The sequence below is a fragment of the Emydura macquarii genome, unplaced genomic scaffold (genome assembly GCF_026122565.2).
Source record: "Emydura macquarii macquarii isolate MOO-44397 ecotype Brisbane River unplaced genomic scaffold, CSIRO-AGI_Emac_v2 contig_1483, whole genome shotgun sequence".
Classification (NCBI taxonomy): domain Eukaryota; kingdom Metazoa; phylum Chordata; order Testudines; family Chelidae; genus Emydura; species Emydura macquarii.
The window spans coordinates 13283712-13302800 of record NW_027131620.1 but is presented as its reverse complement, the minus strand read 5'-3'; the positions used below and the strand labels follow the sequence as shown (position 1 = coordinate 13302800).

Below are 19089 nucleotides of genomic sequence, written 5' to 3'. Positions count from 1 at the left end.
ACTTTATAGCAGGCCATCAAACATCTCCTTGAAATCAATCCTAGCTCTGTGTATTTAAATTGTCCTCCTACACCCTTATCACACCCCAAATGTTGCTGGTGTATGGATTTCCTATTGGTGTCATGTATCCAGAACATTAAGAAAAGGAACTGTTACAACAGATGACAACTGGAACTGCATGCAAGGTATTAAATACATGACCTGATTCAGCATCTGCTCAGTGAATTAAATATATCCCAGGCAAAACATTAAAACACATATGCTGAGGGATTAAACTAGGGACAGGTGAATTTGTCTGGACCAATTTCAAACCCACCTAAATTCCTACTATCAATCTGCTCAATTGAAAGTAGGGTTTGCTATCCACTTAGGAGAGATTTTGTAAAAAGGAGGAGGGGACAGAAGGAAATTCAATGGAAAAAATAGGGTGAAGTAGTTGAGAAGAGAGAGGAGCAAAGGGAAAAGCAAACAGAGAGATGTTGAAAAAAATGAACTAGCAATGGGGTGAGAGAAATTCTAATGTAAAAAAATAAGCCTATTTTGTATAGTGCCATATATATAGGACACCCACCTGTGTTGGTCAAGCTTTTGGGGGGCTCTTCCAACCCCTGTATATAGCACAGGCTTCCTTTTAGATAGAAAAATATGAGGCCAGCTTCTCCTCTCATTTCCATGAATGAGAATCAAGGAGTTACACTGATGTAAGCGAGCCGGAGAATAAGGTTTTAAAAATCTTTGAATCACAGATCAGGGCAGGGAAGAGTTTACATTACAGGGGAAAAAAAAGATTTGGGAATTCAAACTAGTTTGGAAAATTAATTAAAAAAAATAGTTTTAAGAGGTTTGCAAAACCTCAACCCCCATCCCCACAGGATCATCCGGTTCTGTCTTAAATTAACTCAAGTGAGTTATGGGCAGTTTATTATTAATGCTTTGGAAACTGTAGCTGAATGTATACGCTGTCCCACTCCAACTCTCATTAAAATCAATGGGAGTGGTCGCTGTCTGTTCTTTCACTGTACTGGCTGAGCCTCTTAATATTTATTGTTTGGAATAAAACGACTCTAGGGTTAGATGAATTCAGAAGTATGCTTGGCACCCTGTAATTGGCAGGAATGTATTCTGCATAGGCCATGTAATCCAGTGAGCTGGGCTTTGAGAGCTTCACTGACTGCCAGTAGAGAGAAAAGCAAAGTGGTTCAGATACAGTCAGATCTGCTGTGAGCATTTACTGGAAACCCCAACCTGAACCCAACACTGAACCGATTTCTGAGGTTGAAAAATGAGTTAGTTATTTCACAAAATCATAACGATAATCACAAAAGGCCTGAAATGACACAGAAAGAGGCTGTTCTGAGAGTCAGCTCGAACTAGGAATTGTTGGACATCTCCCGGCAGAGCCTGTGTTCAGGAGAGTTTTAATGCAATTTCTTGTCCTGAAAAGTTGGCATAAACTTTGGCTGAGCCTCTAAGCTTTTCACAAACGAATCACCAAACTTTTTGAAGTTCACCATCGCTCAACTTCACACACGTGGTGAGTGCAAACATATTGCTGCTTTGCATTTATGTTTGCACCTGTTCCCCCACCCTAGTGGGCTATCATCATACAAAATTCTAAAAAATGAATTAACACGCTTTTGCCCCACCCAACCATCTTCACATTTCATTTATTCTAAAAATCTCTTACCTGGACCACAGGATGGCCCCCCGTCGGTGCTTTGACTGCCCCTCGACTCCCCTCTGTCTCATAGTGTGCCCGATGGTGAGGTTTTGGCTGCACTTCAATGCGCAATTCATAAGAGCCAGACTGATTGGAAAGTGGCCACTCAAGAGGTGGGAGGGAAGCAACAGGTACGCTGGACAGGAAAAGATCAGGCAGTTTGAAAAACTCTAGGAGTTGTAAGTGTGATGCTGGTAAACCAGCTAATCTACGTATGACCCATAACAATTTAACAAGAGGTGCTGCAATTGTAATCAGGACAATTCACTTGTGTGTGAATATCAAAGAGACGTAAGTAGACCAGCAATCACTAACCCATTCATTTGCAGTTATAGGAATCAAGGGAGATGCTAAATGTGTTTGTCCGTATATAGAAGTTTACCAGTGTAACCGAATTAGCTTGTAGATGTCTTTTAGCTTTTCATATCTTAATTGCCTTTATATTAGGTATGCAAATGTGTTCAGTTAACATGAAAATCAAAAATGTGAGACACTGCATGAAGCTACTAATATTAAATGTATTGTCTTCAGCTTATCTATCCCTGTTATAATGAATGACAGGCAGGTGCCTTATGTAAATCAGTGTAACTGGATTACCTATGTATGCATAGGAAATAGAATGTCAGTGGGTGCTCAACAAAGAAGAATCCGTAGTCACACTTGACTGCCTGCTTCAGCTATAAAAGAGAAACCTCGGACCTGATCCTGCCATCTCTAGTCTGCTCAATTTTAAATAGGGAAAGTTTAAGTCGGGGAACTGAGATCTCCAAGTAGTTACTTGGAATACCCTGGAAAATGCATGAAAAGGTGCTAACAGTCTACATCTAAGATTCCATTTGGATGCTAACCTTTTGGGGTGATTGCTGAGAGACTTGTGTGCAAGCCAGTAGGCTCAAGATCACTGCTACCACTCTGAGCTAAGGACTGTGCAATTGCTTGTAACGTATATGATTCTTTTAGCCAATTAATAGCTCTCTTCTTTTTTATTATTAATAAATCTATAATTAGTTTACTAAAGATTGGCTGACAGCATGATATTTGGGTTAGATCTGAAATATATACTGAGCTGGGGGTAAGTGTCTGATCCTTTGGGATTGGTAGAATCTCAGGTATGGTGAATTGGGTTTTAAGTAACCTCTCATCATAAAGACCAGTTGTCTGGATGGTGAACTAGGAGCTGGAATGCCTAAAGGGGACTGTGTTTTGGCTTCTTGTTAACCAGTGTGGTACTACAGAAGCTCATTTTGTTACTGGTCTGGTAAACCTAATCATAGAATTAACCACCAGTTTTTGGGGGGGTTGTCTGCACTGACTGTGACATTCTCAGGGGTGATACATTTTAGACACTGGTCACCATAGGTATACATAAAAGTACTAGTAAGTACTTCCTTTCCTGAGGGCTAAGGTAATGTGGGTGAACTCCTGGCCCCACTGAAGTCATTGGGAATTTTGCCATTGACTTCAATGGGGTCAGGACTTCACCTTGTATACTTAATTACAAATGTCACCAAAATCCAGGATTAGCAAATCTTTCTGTAAATCACACTCCAAGCAAAAGCATATTAGCTTCCTAATAAAATAGTTTAATGGAGCATGTGCACTTATATCTGATCTTTGCCTTGCATCTTAGAGTGTGATCATAGCTGATATTTACTGTGAAATAATAAATCTCCACTTACTTATCAGTTGTGTAAACTGTGGTTTTTTGTTTTGGTTTTGGTTATATAAAAAGCACAAAGCGCTGTATAATATACATGAAAACAAAGATAATAATGCACAAAAACTCTAATAAAATGCTAACATTTCTTACCAGGTACTACATTTTCCTGTTATTAAAGTACAGGAGAATCTAATTTTGTAAAATTAAAGTAAGAGAAGATATGGTCAGTGCTGGCAATGAATCTTAACCAATGATTACCTCATTGATATAAACTTCAGCAAAGACTCCTCTGATCAGACAACCCATAGAATTTAATGTTCTATATATTTTTGCATTAGCTTTGTGGTTACTGATCCTAGAGGATAATGTGTTAACTCTCACATGGTCCAAGCCTGTGGGCTGCTGAGTATCTTCAGTTCCCACTGGAGTCACATCAGTGGGACTTGAAAGCATTCGGCACCACAAAGGATTGAGCCCATCATTTCCAAAAACATCACCACATATTTAGGCACCAATCCTACAGCATGATCTGAAGCAAAGGAACTTCACACAAGGATCAACACTGGTGAATCACACTGCAGGATTGGAGGCCTTAAACTGTAATCTTCTTGGGAGGGAAACAGTATTTGTCTGTGAAGCACGCCAGTGGCGCTGAATAAATTACATACAGAGCTTTCACTGGTAAATAATCTGTTTATAGTACTCTTTACCGCAATGCAGTGTATCTGTGAAGAATTTGATGAGAATCAAGGAATAAACCTAGCAAGTGAAAATACACAAATGTGAAAAGTACAACATACCTGCAGATGGGTATTGCAGGCACCAGTTGCTTTGGCCAAGACGGAGGTACTAACAAAATGGATTCAGGTGCTGGGTTTCTCCTGTCTTCCTGCTCGCAGGGCCCAAGGTAATCAACGGTCTGAAAGACGTGACATGGAATGCTGTTTTTGTGGGGAGGCACTGATGAGGGATCAGTGCTGGTTTTCCAAATTTTCGTGGGAATGCCACAGGGAGGATCCGTGCTAAGGTTGTTCATAGCATCCATGAGACTAGAAGAGCTGGGCAACTGGGTATAAGTGACCAAAGAGCTGTCTTCTCTCAAAGGAATGTGAGGAGAGGCTTGTGGAGAAGGGGTCCTTGACTGTCGTGGAGAAGTGGAAGGCGGCTGAGTGTTGCAGAGCTCAGTGCAAGAGTACCTCCGTTTTGCACCTGGCGATGAAGACCTTGAGTTGGGACGGGGTGATGGTGAATGTGGTCCCAAACAGGTATCCTCCGTGATGCTTGTTCGTGGTGACATTATTGGCGAGGTTCTAGGGGAATAATGAGTATGGATGTTTTGAAACTGTGGACAAATGTCATCACTAGGGCCATTATTTGGTGAAACACATGGTGATGTGTAAGGAGAGAAATTGGTCTCTGAAATGAAACTTGCAGATGAGCCGCTACTAGCTGGGCTCAAACACAGCGGTTCTCTGTAGCCCTCAAAGCCAGGGACAGGCAGTGTAAACCTTGGGCTAGCGGTAGCTGAGTTGGACTGATGTTCTACCAAAAGATCTGTGTCTCTGCTGCGGAAGGGAACCCCTGAATGAATCAGTTCATGGGATGGAGTGATCTCAATCCTAGGGCTCAAAGCAGAGGCCCCAGACTTTACAGGGTCCAAGTTGCATTTTGACCCTATGCTATCTGGCTGTCCATATCTGCCCATGTGATCTGCAGAAAGACTAGGAAAAGCCAGGGGGCTGTATGGCTTGAGGTTATAATCCAAGACATCATCATGAGGGTATGTAACTCCAGAGGGTGGGCTGTTGGTTTTATGTGAAGGAGTCGGTTCTTCTGGAAAAAGAAGGGTCTCTTTAAGACTATAGATAGTACTACAGAAGCTGAGCAATCACGGATTAAAAAATGCATATTGATAAAATGGATGTGATCTGGTATTAAATGAATAGTAGGTTTTTTTTAACTGCTGTTAGAGCGTGTGAAAGGTACTGGATTAACAGTTTGGGAAGCTTAAAGCCTCAGAACAGGCACAGGATGGACAGTGGCATTGTAAACTTTTCCACACCATCCTGCCAATCTACTGCTACCTGAACCCTGACATGGGGTCACCTGTGGGGGCGAGACGGTAGTTCAGTTTCCATGCCTGGTTAATCTTTGGCCTCTCTGCTGACACTGCCAACAGGATACGAATTAGTGCCAATTGTTGTGATGTGATTTTTGTACATTTTTGTCCATCAGGAACTGGACTGAGACCCACCATGTCACAAAACCAGATCCCAAGGGGAGTAAGTAAAACCAAAAGGCAAAAAGTGTTTTTCCATCTTCTTATATGGCAAAGTCTAGGTCAAATATGCTTTATGAAAACAAAGCTCAACACAAATATATACATTACCAATTCATTCTGCGTTTGCCGTGTTACTGTAGCCTTGTTGGTGCCAGTATATCAGAGAGGCAAGGGGGTGAGTTAATATCTTTCATCAGACCAACTTCTGTTGGTGGAAGAGACAAGCTTTTGAGCTCCACAGAGCTCTTCTTCAGGTCTGGAAAAGGTAACTAGAGTGTCACAGGTAAACGCAAGGTGGAACAGATTGTTAAACATAAGGGGTTAACACATGTTGTAAGAAACGGCTGAAAATGAAGTGGGCAATTAACCTGCTCCCCTCCACTGCCTCTTAGCTGAGTTACTCCAGCATCAGCACAGCAGGGGGGAGAAGTCCCAGCTAAAGTCCCAATGAGGGGGCCAGGACCCCATCACTTTTAAAAGTGGCTCTAAACTTTTGTCTCTCACTGGCTGGCCCAGCTGTGGGACTACTCCTGCTGCTGTCCATGCTGCTGCTGCTGGAGCAACTCAGCTGGGGCCAGCGATGGAAGGGGCACAGAGGTGTGAATAGCATGTGGGGGGGGGCCTTAAGGGAGGGGGGCCAAGAGAAGCGAGCGGTGCAGGCGAGGGAGTCTCAGGGGGCAGGAAGAGGCGGAGCAAGGGCGGGGCCTCATGGGAAAGAGGTGGAGTGGGGGAGGGAAGAGAAGCAGCATGGGTGGGGCTATGGGGGCAAAGGCTGAGGAGGAGCTTCCACAGGGGGCTGTTTGGGGAGGCTTAGCTTCCCTAAGCCTCTTACACCCCACCGCCCATGCTCATTATAACAATTTGTAACCTACTAAGGCAATGTCTACACTACAGCGGCACAGCTATACTGCTGCAGTTGCACGGCTGGAAGGTCTCCTGTGTAGCTGCTCTATGCCAGCAGGAGAGCTTTCTCCCACCGGCATAATTAAAACACCCCCAACAAGCGGCGGTAGCTATGTTGGCGGTAGCTATGTTGGCGGGAGCGCTGGTGCTTTTGTCAGTGAAACTTATGTCGATTGGGAGGGTGTTGCTAGTGTGGACAAAGTCCAACTCTCCTTTGTCCTGTGACTGCAGAAGTGTTCACTGCACACTTTATTTTCAGTGGCTTCTTGCAACACGTGTTAATCCCTTATGTTTAACGATCTGTCCCACTTTGTATTTAGCTGTGACACTCTAGTTACTTTTTCCAGGCCGGAAGAAGAGCTCTATGGAGCTTCTACCAGCAAAAGGTCCAATAAAAGATATTACCTCACATCATTTGTCTCACTCAATAATTCTCTGTGGCAATTTATTTGGATTCGTCTTACCTCAACAAAGCATGCAATAAGTCCCAAACAAAGGAGCACAAGTAATCAGAAAATGCATTGTACAGTTAGTATTTAAAAATTAAATATGTACAAGAAAGCCAACCATTTCTTATTCAGGCAAATTATTTCCTGATTTCAAGTCAAAGAGCATTTTGTCTGAATAAGGAATACACGGTTCAGCAGAAGATGTCAAGGTTCAATCCTACAGTCTTTGCTTATGCAAATAGGGTTGCGGGCCAAAGCCTATAATTCTCTAAGAACCTAGATTTTTTTTTTCAAATAGAGTGGGATGCCCAGGGGCTGTAAATGGCTGTCCCCACTCGACTGCCTTTGAAGTCAAAAGCAAAACTCCCACTGATGTCACTGGGCCTGATTCTGATTTCACACAGGCTCTCACCAATCCACTGCCATGAGCTTCAGTGGAATTATTCCTGAATAGCATCTGTGTTAGTGAAAGCAGAATAATGCCCAGCGAGAACAGCACCTGACCCCAAGATTTAATGAACACACATATACTAGCCGAAGGCTGTCAGTTTCACCGAAATGACACCCAAAAGATATTTGTTCACTGAACAAAATTATATAAAATATAGTAATGATTTCCACATTTATCTTTAAATGATAAGAGGCATGGAACATTTTGATTAACTTGGCATTCAGTAGTTAAAATTGCACTATAATTAATTCACTCTCTTAATTCAACCTGGGGCATACGGCTGTACGTACTGAAGACCAACAGGCCATCATTAAAATATTTAAACCATGGTTCCACCTTATTCTCCTATTCGTTCCCAAACAGTACTCCACACAAGAGACCAGCATCACATATGTAACTCATGGGGGGCCAATTGTGCATCTTACAAAAGTAGTGAATGTTCTTCCATGAAACTTTTGCTCATGCTCACACAAAAAGTTACATTTTATTTCAGGGGATTTTTCACACTCTTTAGTGTTTCTTTTCTTTTCCTGACAAAGATAATTAATTCATTCAATTGCAGTTTTGCTTTGAAAGCATACAGAAATTCAAATGTTGGCTTCCATATTACAAATCCATCTTTACTTATAATAGTAAACTTATTATTTCCCTCCCACTCCAATCACTTTCCGAGTGAAAAAAGATCATAAAATGCTCTGAGTTCTTGGTGAAATGACTCTTTCTAATTTGTGATAAAATGTGACACCCCCCCCCCACACACAAAAAAACCCAACCAAACCAAAACCCACTAATTTTGACTAGTTCCACTTTGTGTTCTGCACTTTTTGCACAGCCTCTGGGATGCTGCATTTAAACAAAAATTTGACAGGCATTTCTTAGCCATAAGAGATAAGGGGGAAAACCCCACACAAAATTTCTATTTGACAGAGCCACGCAAGACTCTGAGTCCCACTTGCAGATGTCTTCAGGCTACTATTAGCAGTTGGCTTATTTCAGTGCAGTAAATGGCTGCTTATAGAGATGATAAAATAGAAGCTATTAAACCTTGAGCCAGATACATTTTGGCATTGATGATATCAAATATCAATTTTTTTGTATCCAGGGAAACTGACATCTAGCTCACCCAAGTTCCATGCCTCAGAGACTGATCCTATACATCATTTCATACAAGAGGAACTCATCCCTTACCACTACTGTACAAGGCAACATTCCCCTTCCCATTCATGCAAAATGTCCCTTCCTTTGACATCAGTAGAATTATTTCTGATGTACATTGATTTAAGTGAGAGCAAAATCAGCTCCAACTAGAGCAGGACCTGATCTCATTGCTATAGGAACTTAAACTTGTACATTGTGTCAGTAATTATGGACCGATTCTCCAGTCTGATCAATTTCACCCCAAAGAACAATAAAATGACTGCATGTTTCAGTTCCCAGTTCAACTATGGCCCCCACCATATACAGCAATGTGATATGGGTGCATTATGAATACTACAGATAGATAGATTACAGCACAATGTGGAAGTGTTACAGTTCCTGGCCCCAGATCCTTAGCTACACTTGTTAAGTGGTGGTATATATGGAATTTTCAAAGGTGCTTCTGACAACAGACACACACCTCACCCCTTCACGTTTTTCAATTGAGCTGCAGATACCTGGTAAAGAGGAATTTTAATTCACACATGAATAAATGTCAAAGAAGAAAATTACTGTGGTGAGCATAATTGTAAGATCCCTTTGCTTATCATTAAAATACAAAATACTGTACTTTAATAATCACTTTCACCCTCACCACCTACTTTCACTACAAGATCAAGCAGGAGAATTCACATGCCTCCTATTATTCACAACAACAAGCACCTAGATTCATATAGCAGTTTTAATCCTCAGACATTCTGAAGATATTTATGGACTGTATGTACAGAGATCATTGACCCACCATGAAAACATAGCAGTCATTCTGTGCCAGCAACCCTATACACAATGAAAATTAAAACCACTTGCAATTTAACCTGCAGGATAAGTTATCAATAGAGTAGGCAGCGTCACTGGAATCTGACCACGGCATTAAGCAGAACATCTCAGCTCTTGAAAAAAAATGCCAGAGGATCTCCACTGTCCAAAAAATGGCCAAAGCTTCAGTGTTACATCTCATGCAAAAGAGAATACCTCCAGCAGCACAGTGAACTCCCTAGCACCACCCTGGTATATTGGCTCAAGTCTGACTCAGAAGGAAGGCTGCCACTCACTGAATCATTGACATAACTTCCTGCAGTACCTAGGTTTTTCTTGGAATTCTCCCATCCAAATCCCAACTCTGCTGAGTTTAGGAGATGTAATGAAATCACTGTCTGAGGTGGTATGGCTACAACCCCTGTGTTTGTGACATCACAGTCTGTTGCCATAGAAATGATTGTGATGTTACAAATGCAGCATTGTGCCTTTGCTGCAGGAAAAAAAGAGGAGAAAGTTGGTGTGAAGTAGCTTCAAATTTAAATTGCTCTTTCATTTAGGGCCCAATTTGGTTCCCATTGAAATCAGGGGGTGTTTTGCCTTTAACGTCAGTGGGAGCAGGATGGGGCCCTTAAAACATAGCTGCCAATAGTCCCTGGCTGAGATAGCTGCCGGGTTTTGGAATCTGTTCCAGGAAGGAATAGGCCCAGCCAACATCCCAGCTCCCCTGCTTGAGCACCACAGGAGTTTGTTTTTGTAAACAATGTCAACCTGAGAGGGGAATTGGGGAGGGGGAAAGGTTGTTGTTCTACCTGCTGGGCAAGGCAGGCCACTTGAGTGCTCTGCCCAGCTGCTGTTAACAGGCACCAGCACAAGTACAGTATGCAGCCCAAATACTCAGAGTGCCTGGGGAAGAATTCAGTCAGATGGCCCCAAACAGTGACCGCACTACTCTTGCCCCATCTTGTCAAGTGATGAGAGACTCACAGCAAATACATAGCTGGGCTAGCAAGTCTAGGGGGAATGGGAGCAGAAATTCTCCCCAGGGCTGACCATCCACTTGTTTGCACCTATTGAATTCATGGGAGTGGGCATGGCAGGCTGCCTGAATCTAAAGGCCCCTCCCTCAGCCTCAGGGGAGGAGCCACAGAACCCAGGGCTCAAGTAAAGTCAGGAGATAATAAATGACTAAAAAGGGAGAGGAGTGAGGGTCACGGGGTCAAAAGCAGGAAGCCAGAGGGGACACTGAGCAGAGAACCCCAGACAGCGCCCACTGCTCCTCGAACGCATTCAGGGTCCACTTGTTTACAGCTGCACTAGGTAATGAAAGCAGGGGCTTGTGCTGGGGAGAGGGGTGTAATCAGTTGTGCTATGGGGATAAAGATGCATCAGTGGTGCTGGGTGGACGAGAAAAAGAAACTGAAATAGAGCAGAGGGGACAAATGGCAGGACCTCAGGAAGGAAAGAAACCAGCACATCTTGGGGTGCTGCTCCCCGCCCCACTGAAGATGATAATGGGAATGGCTGTACTGCTCTCCTCCTGAAAGCAGCAAAGGGGAGTAGAAGGTCAGAGAGTCCTTCCCTGCAAGCAGATAATGACATATACAATGAGCCTATTGGAAAAGGTTTTGGTGGGGGGGGGAGGGCATTAAGTCTTCTTGTGGGGTCCTCCATAGGTTCAAGTAGGCATCCACACTTCTGCCTGTCTAGCCACACCTCATACCTTTTAAGGTTTTGTCTGTTTCACACACCTGGGGCATCCTAAACCTTCAGCTGTTAGCTTTCTGGGTAAGGGCTCTACTCTGGTGCTTAGCTCTACAGTGCCTGTCACAATGGCGCCCTGGTTGGGATTCCTAGGTGCTACCATAATGTAAATAATAAGCAAGATATAGATATATTAAACTTACTTCCAAATACATCAGAGAGCTCATACAACCACCTGATGGTTGGAGACTCCTCCCCATACACACACACACCCTAGCTTACGTGCAGAAATGTCACTCAAATTTATTTTTAAGAACACGTAACTTAAGACAGACATAAATCAGGTAAGTGGATTTAAGTTTTAACTCTGCATTCCAAAACTCTCCTGACTTCAGATGAAGTGCATACGGAAGGAAAGCTGCATCAGGCTCCAGGATATTCAAAAGATTTCCCCAGCTGGGAAGTTTCTTATATATATATAAAATACATACACAGAGACAAACTTGCAAGGGGTCCCCCACCCCTTTTTAAAAACAATACAGCAACGTCAAAGCTGATTAGACTGCCAAATGTGATCTTGCCAATTAGCATGAAATTAGAGCGTAATAGATCATCGGCACAACAGTGCTCCCATGATGGATTTGTGTACCAGCCAGGACACAGGAATCAAAAGAATTCAAAGTAATGGGCCTGATTTTGATCTCAAATCAGTTTTGCAATGATGCAACTCCCTTGACTTAAATGGAGTTACGTCTTATTTGCGCCAGAGTGAAAGGAGAGCCCAGCCCATAGAATTTTAAATTACAATAATTGAAAGGGCACAGTAAAGATATTTTTCATATATTTGAAAAAGCCCTTTCTTCCGTTTTTTACATGAACTACTTGGAATCTTAGAGTGAAAGTTGGTTACCTAAGTGAAATATGCTTCTCTCTACTGCTGCATGTGCACATTGGTTTCTTTATTGCAGGGTGGCTGATGAACATCGGGCTGTGCACACTGGTTTATTTATTGTAGGGCTATTTACCAGGACTAGGTTGCTGATATTGATTTTTTTTTCTTTTAATAAAAACAATGTAGAAGACTTTGTTTTGTGGCAGGGGGAGAAGAAGGGGGAGATGAGGCATTTACATGGAGATTTAAAACAAAAGATGCCAGGTCCCTGAATTACCAACCTTGGCAGTGTCCCTTTAAATCTGTGAAAAAGATTATCACTGCATTGGTTTTAAGATATTTTATAGGCATTTCAAAGCTTGAACCCAAGAGACAACTGCTGCCTTCAGAAACACACACTAACTTTTATTGCGGTTAGTGGCACTTGTTTGTATCTTAGGTCAGAATTGGTCCTCAATTATTTTACAGAGACAGAAGGCATTTTTACGAGTCTCAAATGACTCTGCAAAAGGACTAGACCTCTGAAAATGGTGCCCCAGTCTGAATCCTCAGCATAAATCAACCTTAAGTAGTCACCAACATTATCTAATAGCAAACAGAGAACACATCTAACATAGGAAATTCCATATTGGATCAGATCAGTGGTCTATCTAGTCCAGCATTTTGTACCCCACAGTGGCCAGTACTCTGCACATCTATTAAGATGCAAGAAACCTGCTCACACAGGAAGTTCTTTTCTGACACCTATCTATCAGATGCTTATGAGAATTTGTAGCCTCTCATCCAAAAATGGAGAATGGCAATCTGCAATTTGAAGAAATGTAGTAGACAGATTTTCAAGAAAACATTGTCTCTGAGCAACAGCGAAGAATGTCTCTCAAAGTCAGATTTTAAAATTAGATAAAATCAGGACAGCAACACTAAAGAAGCCCTCAAAGGCCTGGTCAGGTGCATCTTCATGGGAATAGAAAAATATTGCACACACCTTCAGTTACCAAGGGAAAACTTAACGCTCATCCCTAGAGTACAACATACTGCTTTTCAAAATTTCAGAAGTCTGTTTATCTAAGTAAACCTCTCAGTTCAGTCTGTTAATAACTGGCATTTCTAGTTTTAATACCCTCAGAAGATAGCTAATGAAAACCTTGAGATCAAAGTTAAAAGTAAAAGGCAAAGTGAAAAGTGGCACCTTTTTACAACACTCCTGCCTATGTAAATGCTTGGCTTAAAAATGAAAATCTAATATTAATAATATTGACTGTCGGATTTTTATTTACCCTTTTTCCCCTCTGTTGCTTTTATAGCAGCCCATGTTCCTGTTGTCTCAGGCACACATAAGCACTGGAGACTGCCAACTGCTTTCAGTAAGGATATTCCTGACTTTTCCATGGCAACAGATTGTGATATAGATACTAGTTTTAAGATATAAGCTTAAAAGCACACGGTCAAATTACAATATCTTTTTCATTTGTCTAAAACAAACTTCCCCCAGGTTCCAATCCTGAAGCCTGAAATTGCTATTTGTTTCCTTACCAAAAAATGTATCCTCTTTGGCATGTTTACAGTGACTTGTTTTTATAGGTTTGGCCAGAAGAGGTGGGCCGACCATCCTAGTCTGTAAGGCAAAACAAGAACCTTATAGCCAAAAGTCTCTGAATGTATGAACTGGATTCAAAACCTAGGATCCAAAGACACTTCTATGGCTTTGGTTGTGTTTGAATCTAAAACAGAAAAGGACCTGTTTACCCTGTTCCTTTGGAGATGTGGCCAAAAATCTCTCAAAAACAATCATCTTCAACTACAACTAGCTAGACATATGGATTAAAGCTTTTTCTTTAAATGTTAAGTTTTCTGTTCCACTGTAAACATGCTTTAATCATTGAAGGTCACTGATGTATATGGATTGCTTACAGATTCTTAATGGTGTCTTTTCAAAGACAGGGGATGTTGTCCAGATTACAAGGCTAGTATTTTGTTGTGATCTTTCTTACGCTAATTATTTCCATCTTTGGAACAAACAAAATTAATAGTAATTATGGTTTTCTAGTCATTCAGATGTGGGAAAAGCAGGCCCTAGAAGGAAGTTACATCTCTCTGCAAGTGTACACTGCTCACTATTAGTGTGGTTAAGAAGCTGAAGCTTTCTGCACGCACCTACATACTACAATATCCTGTGGAGTTTCCCACTACGGACTACTCAGCAGTAGCCTCTACACTAAAGGGATGAATGAAAAAAGAATCCGAAGATTGCTCTGAAATATGTTTTTCATTAAAACAATTACCCTTGACATTCACTGATTTACTTTAGCAACTTTTAATTTGTATTAAACCTAAAAGATGATGTGGATTTATGATAAACTGTAGATGATGTTAACCATCCTTCTTCCATTACATTGCTTGTGCTTAGGAATGCAGCAATAAAGAGAATCCACATATGCCATACTTGGCCTACCTACTTTATCTCCTTCTTCCACACTGCCCCCTATGCACGGAACACCCTTCCAGTTTCAATGTGGCAAACCATTACATTGCTTCATTCAGATGCCTCCTAAAAAATTAACTTATTGTGCAGTATCCACAAAAAAATTATTCCATTTCAAAAACTAAATCCCAGTTATTCCCTTCTCTGTGTCCTGTCAACTGTTGCTGTATAGTTTAGACTGGAAATTTTAGGGGCAGGAATTCTGTGTATTTTGTATCACTTAGCTAACAAATTGTAAGAAATCAGGCATGCTTAATTTTGTTAGGCCTGGACTGTTTAATATGTAACTTTGGGGTGAGGGGTGGGAGCAGGAAGGCATATTTTCATATGTCGACCTTTATAGTAACTCAGGCTTATGTGTGCTTAGCAGGAGAAGAAAATATCCCCAATTTTTTTTCTGGATGGACTCAAATTGTAAAGTTTGGAACTAGAAAATTCCTCAAAATTCAGGAATGATCTCTAGTTTTGGCTCAGGTTCATCCACTTTTTTTCTCCTCAAAATTTTAAATCCATATGATCTTTTGACCCAGTCATTTATTATGTCAAGTAGTACACAGGACTGCTGTTTTAAATTCAACTTTCAAGACATCCTCTGCCAAGACGAGGATACTCATAAAGAGGAGAGTAAGACATCCTCAGCTATGTTCAATTCTATTGCACAAATGTGTACTATTGACACTCATTTTCGAAAGGGCAAGCGAGTCCCCCAGTTGCCTCCAGTTATTCAAGTCCCTAGGTGTAGCCAAGCTACCTTGTCTTAGCGATTGGTAGCTACAGTCGTATAAAGAATCTGAACAACCACACGTCACCTAAAACGAACGTGTAAACTTCCCTCGCTATTAATCCATCCACTAAAGTATAATTTAGGTCTCAATCCTGCGGAAGATGTATGCACAAGTTTAACTTTACAACTGTGAACAACTCATGCCTGTAAAGTTCAGCATGTTGCTCTTTGCAGGTTGGGAGGAAATGTGATGGTTTAAAAACAATTAATCAAATTCAAATGCTATGAACTATTTTAAATCATATTAATCTCTCTTCTGCCTTAGCCAATTTTCTAAAAACATCTTTAAACGTTTATGAAACTGAACATTCGGCAAACACAAGGTATATTACATCCGTTCAGTGGCTGTGTTTTGCCATGGTGATTAAATTCATCTGCCAGATCTCTGTTCGTTCATCCCATCACAAGCAAAGCAAATAGTTCTAAGGGATTACTGCACAATAAGTAGCATGTGAAGTTTTCTTAGCCCCCTTCCCTTTTTGCTAATACAAAGAAGCTATACCTAAATTGTCCAAACAGATGTTGTAATCTCATCAAAACTGTAGCATTTCCCTACCGCCCTTTTAGGGTTAACTGGAGCAAACAACTCGAGCTCGCCCCATCAAGCCCTCCCCTGAAATACAGTAATTTCTGTCTGCGTTTTCGAAGGACTGCTTGGCACAACATCCTACATATTACATACACTCTCGGTACTTTGAAGCCATTATTTCACACATCCAGGGGCAAGAAGTTTAAACCTTTTTTTTTTAATGGGTAGTCGCCACAAACCTTCTATAGGCTTCAAATAATCATAATCGAATAATATCGCGAAGTCGAATTCCTCTTGCGAGCTGATGTTTTGATTTGGGTCATAATTGCCCTGCTGTGAGTCAAACTCCGGATCCTTATGGGTGGAACTCATCTGTGTCGCCTGGCCAAGTCCTCCTTTATTAACAGAGAGAGAGAGAGGAGAGGCGGGCAAAAATGTACACCTCCCTGGCCGAAACGCTGTAAATTTCACTCCCACCAGAAAGCAAGATCCTTCGAAGTATAAGAGGAAACGGGAGTTGAAAAAAAAAAAAAAATCTCCCAGACTCCTGCTATCACCTCTCAGCAGCACTTTTAAAGGCAGGTCCACTTTGGTCTGTACAAATAATCCTGCATGGGACGCTGAGATGGGGAGCGCCCAGATGGCTTTTGTGCTGGGGGAATGAGCCCAGCCCGAGATTCCCAGCCCCTGTCACACAGCTCGATGGTGACAAGAGTGTGAAATTAACTAGATGAACTGTGGCAACTTCCTGTTCTTAGCAGCCACCTGCAGCTAGGAGGCGGGTCCTCCCTGGGGGGAGGAGGAGCCCCCCCCCCCCCTGCAACCAGCAAAGGGAGGAGGGGAAAGGGGGCAAATGCCCTATAATTTGCAGGACCCGGAGAGTGGGGCGAGCCTGCAGCCGGGAGGGGCTCCTGTAAGGCAGCCAGGAGGAGGGGGACCAGAGCGGGAACACGGTCAGGGGAGCATGCGACGGGAGACCCCTGGGCACTGGGGAGCTGGAGAGAGGGGGGCCCCATCTGAACCTGGGGTGGGGGACTCCACATCGTGGAGAGAGGCATCTACACGCCTGTGCCTGGGGGGCGGGGGAGGATGCGGGTGTTGTGGGGAGACAGCGCCCTTAGCTGCGTCGGGGGGTCTCGTTCAAAGGGGGGGGAGCCTTTGGTAAGGAAGTGTGCATGCACATGGGTGGGAGAGAGAGGGTGATGGGCGGGGGGGAGGGCTGGCAATCCTGCGTGTGCGTGGGCAAAAGTGGTTTGGGGAAGGGCAGCGGGAGAGGCTGGAAGGAGGCGAACCCCGGCAGGGAGCCTGGGGCTGGGGACCAGCCAAGGGCACAGAGGGGAGGGGGGAGGGGAGAGGTGCAAGGGGGTTGGGGGAAGGGGACACAGCGGCGAAGGAAGGAAGGAGACCGATTCCTTGCACAATACAGCAAACTAGACGTTCACATGTGGTGGCAGAGATAAGGAGAGCTGGAGCAGCAGGGAAGACATAGAGGGGTGGAAATGAAAAGTGAAAGTGAAAATAAACACAAGGGAAACCAAATTAATGATTTAAAAGGCCTTCTGCTCAATCGAGAGTTTACATGGCAAATGTTTTTAAAGGGGGGGATAAGTATGGACCCCCTGGGGGTATGGCCAGAAATTTGCTGAAAGCAGCAAACTGCCTAGGGCCAGCCTTATTCAGCCAGCCTCTTTCCCCTCCTTCCTTCTTTGTCTATGCTAAATAAAATTCTTCCTCTTGGATCCTCCCTCCCCGCTCCTGGGATTGCTGATGTGGTTGCACTTGTTTTTATGAGCTCCCAAGTCCTAGGTTAGTGCCCTAACCATTGGCCCATCCTTCCTCCCACTATTATCATAATGGAGCCAACCCTTGTTGGCACTTTACTTATTTGTTGCTCTCCCTTCCTCTATTTTTCATGTCTCTTAGTTTTGAGAGACAAAGTGGGTCAGATAATATCTTTGATTGGGCCATCTTCTCTTAGTTTTGTCATTTTTAGAACTTAAGCTCTTTGGAGGCAGACACTGTGCCTTCTTCTGTGCCTGGAAAGCACCTGATACGCTGCGGCCTGTACCCAGATACACATAATAATAGTTTGAAAGCAGATATTGAATATATTACATTTATACTACATTTTCTATTGAAATGAAGCTACTAATGGGCTGGAACGTTGGAAGGGTGTATCAATCAACAGAAACATTACCCAAAACTTCCTGACATGAAATGAAGAAGATAATGAATGCAGTAACATCTCTCTTGTAGTTTCCGGTAGGCAGAAGAAGAATTACCCTCACTGGAATTTGGCCTGCATAACTTGCTAACGCTCTCATAGAAAGCATCGTGAAATATTTAAGGTAGATTTTCAAAAAGGCAGGTGCTATTGTGTGCCTAGTTTGCATGTGCTATTACTGTGGTTGTACATTCAGCTCTGATATTTACATAAGCAGATGGTTAGTTAGGAGTGCCATGAAGTCTAGTGGTATTTTCTCCACAACTATTCATTATATTATACAATTTAAATAGAGGGAGAAGAATCATAGTCTAGTCCTTAATTTACTGAACATTATGCTGCCATAGATGCTATATTTTAACCCCAGAGAGACTAAGCGGGCAATATCACATTTAATTTGTGCAAAATGTACACCGTAACACAATAGCTTCCTTGGAGTGACCAACATGAACTTGCTTCTGCCAAAACAACCAGGAAAGACAATTGACTGAGTTTCCACTTTGTCAGCACATAGCCACACGTGCATGTGCACGCATGTGTGTGTAAGGAAAACAAAGAGAGGCTCACAGGCCATTTATTCGCCTCCTTTCATGGAATATGATGCTTCCTGCTTGCCTGAAGTGTCTCTGTGTTGCTGCTGGGGCGCCCGAGATCACCTTGAAAAAGATCCAGTGCTGCTTCTGTAGTCAAGCTTGAGACAACTTTTAAAAATCTCTCATCTCTTCTCAGTCTCTGTGTGTGGTTTCATACCAGAATCAGGGCCCTGCTGCTGCTGAGAATGGGTTCTAATATTTTGGGGTCTATCCTATTTCTGAGATTAGTGGTCTTGGCTAGTGGATTAGAACATGAGGTCACCTCAGAAAGCGTTGCCGCCAATGGGTTTGGGCCCTGAAGGCATCCTGAAGAACTTAGAGCTGCTATTGCTGCCTGATGCCAGCCCAAAGGGTAGCTGCTGCTGCCTTTGAAAGCCTGAACCATTCTCAAAAGTTTCAATGTGAAGAACATTTTTTAAAATTTACAAAATGATTGTTAGGTGTGTGTTTGATGAAGCACCAGC

The 19089-nt window shown here is 42.6% G+C and overlaps 1 protein-coding gene across 1 annotated transcript in view; it reads right to left on the bottom strand.

The window, feature by feature from the left end:
* NFATC2 (nuclear factor of activated T cells 2) overlaps window positions 1-16180 on the bottom strand; it is a 99008-nt gene extending 82828 nt beyond the window's left edge. Inside the window, exons 1-3 of the mRNA XM_067554230.1 lie at window positions 16048-16180; window positions 4181-5213; window positions 1688-1856 (exon numbers count right to left, since the gene is read on the bottom strand). Of these exons, the coding sequence (XP_067410331.1) occupies window positions 1688-1856; window positions 4181-5213; window positions 16048-16180 (1335 nt within the window). The remainder of the gene's footprint in view (window positions 1-1687; window positions 1857-4180; window positions 5214-16047) is intronic.
* Between the last annotated feature and the right edge of the window lie 2909 nt (window positions 16181-19089).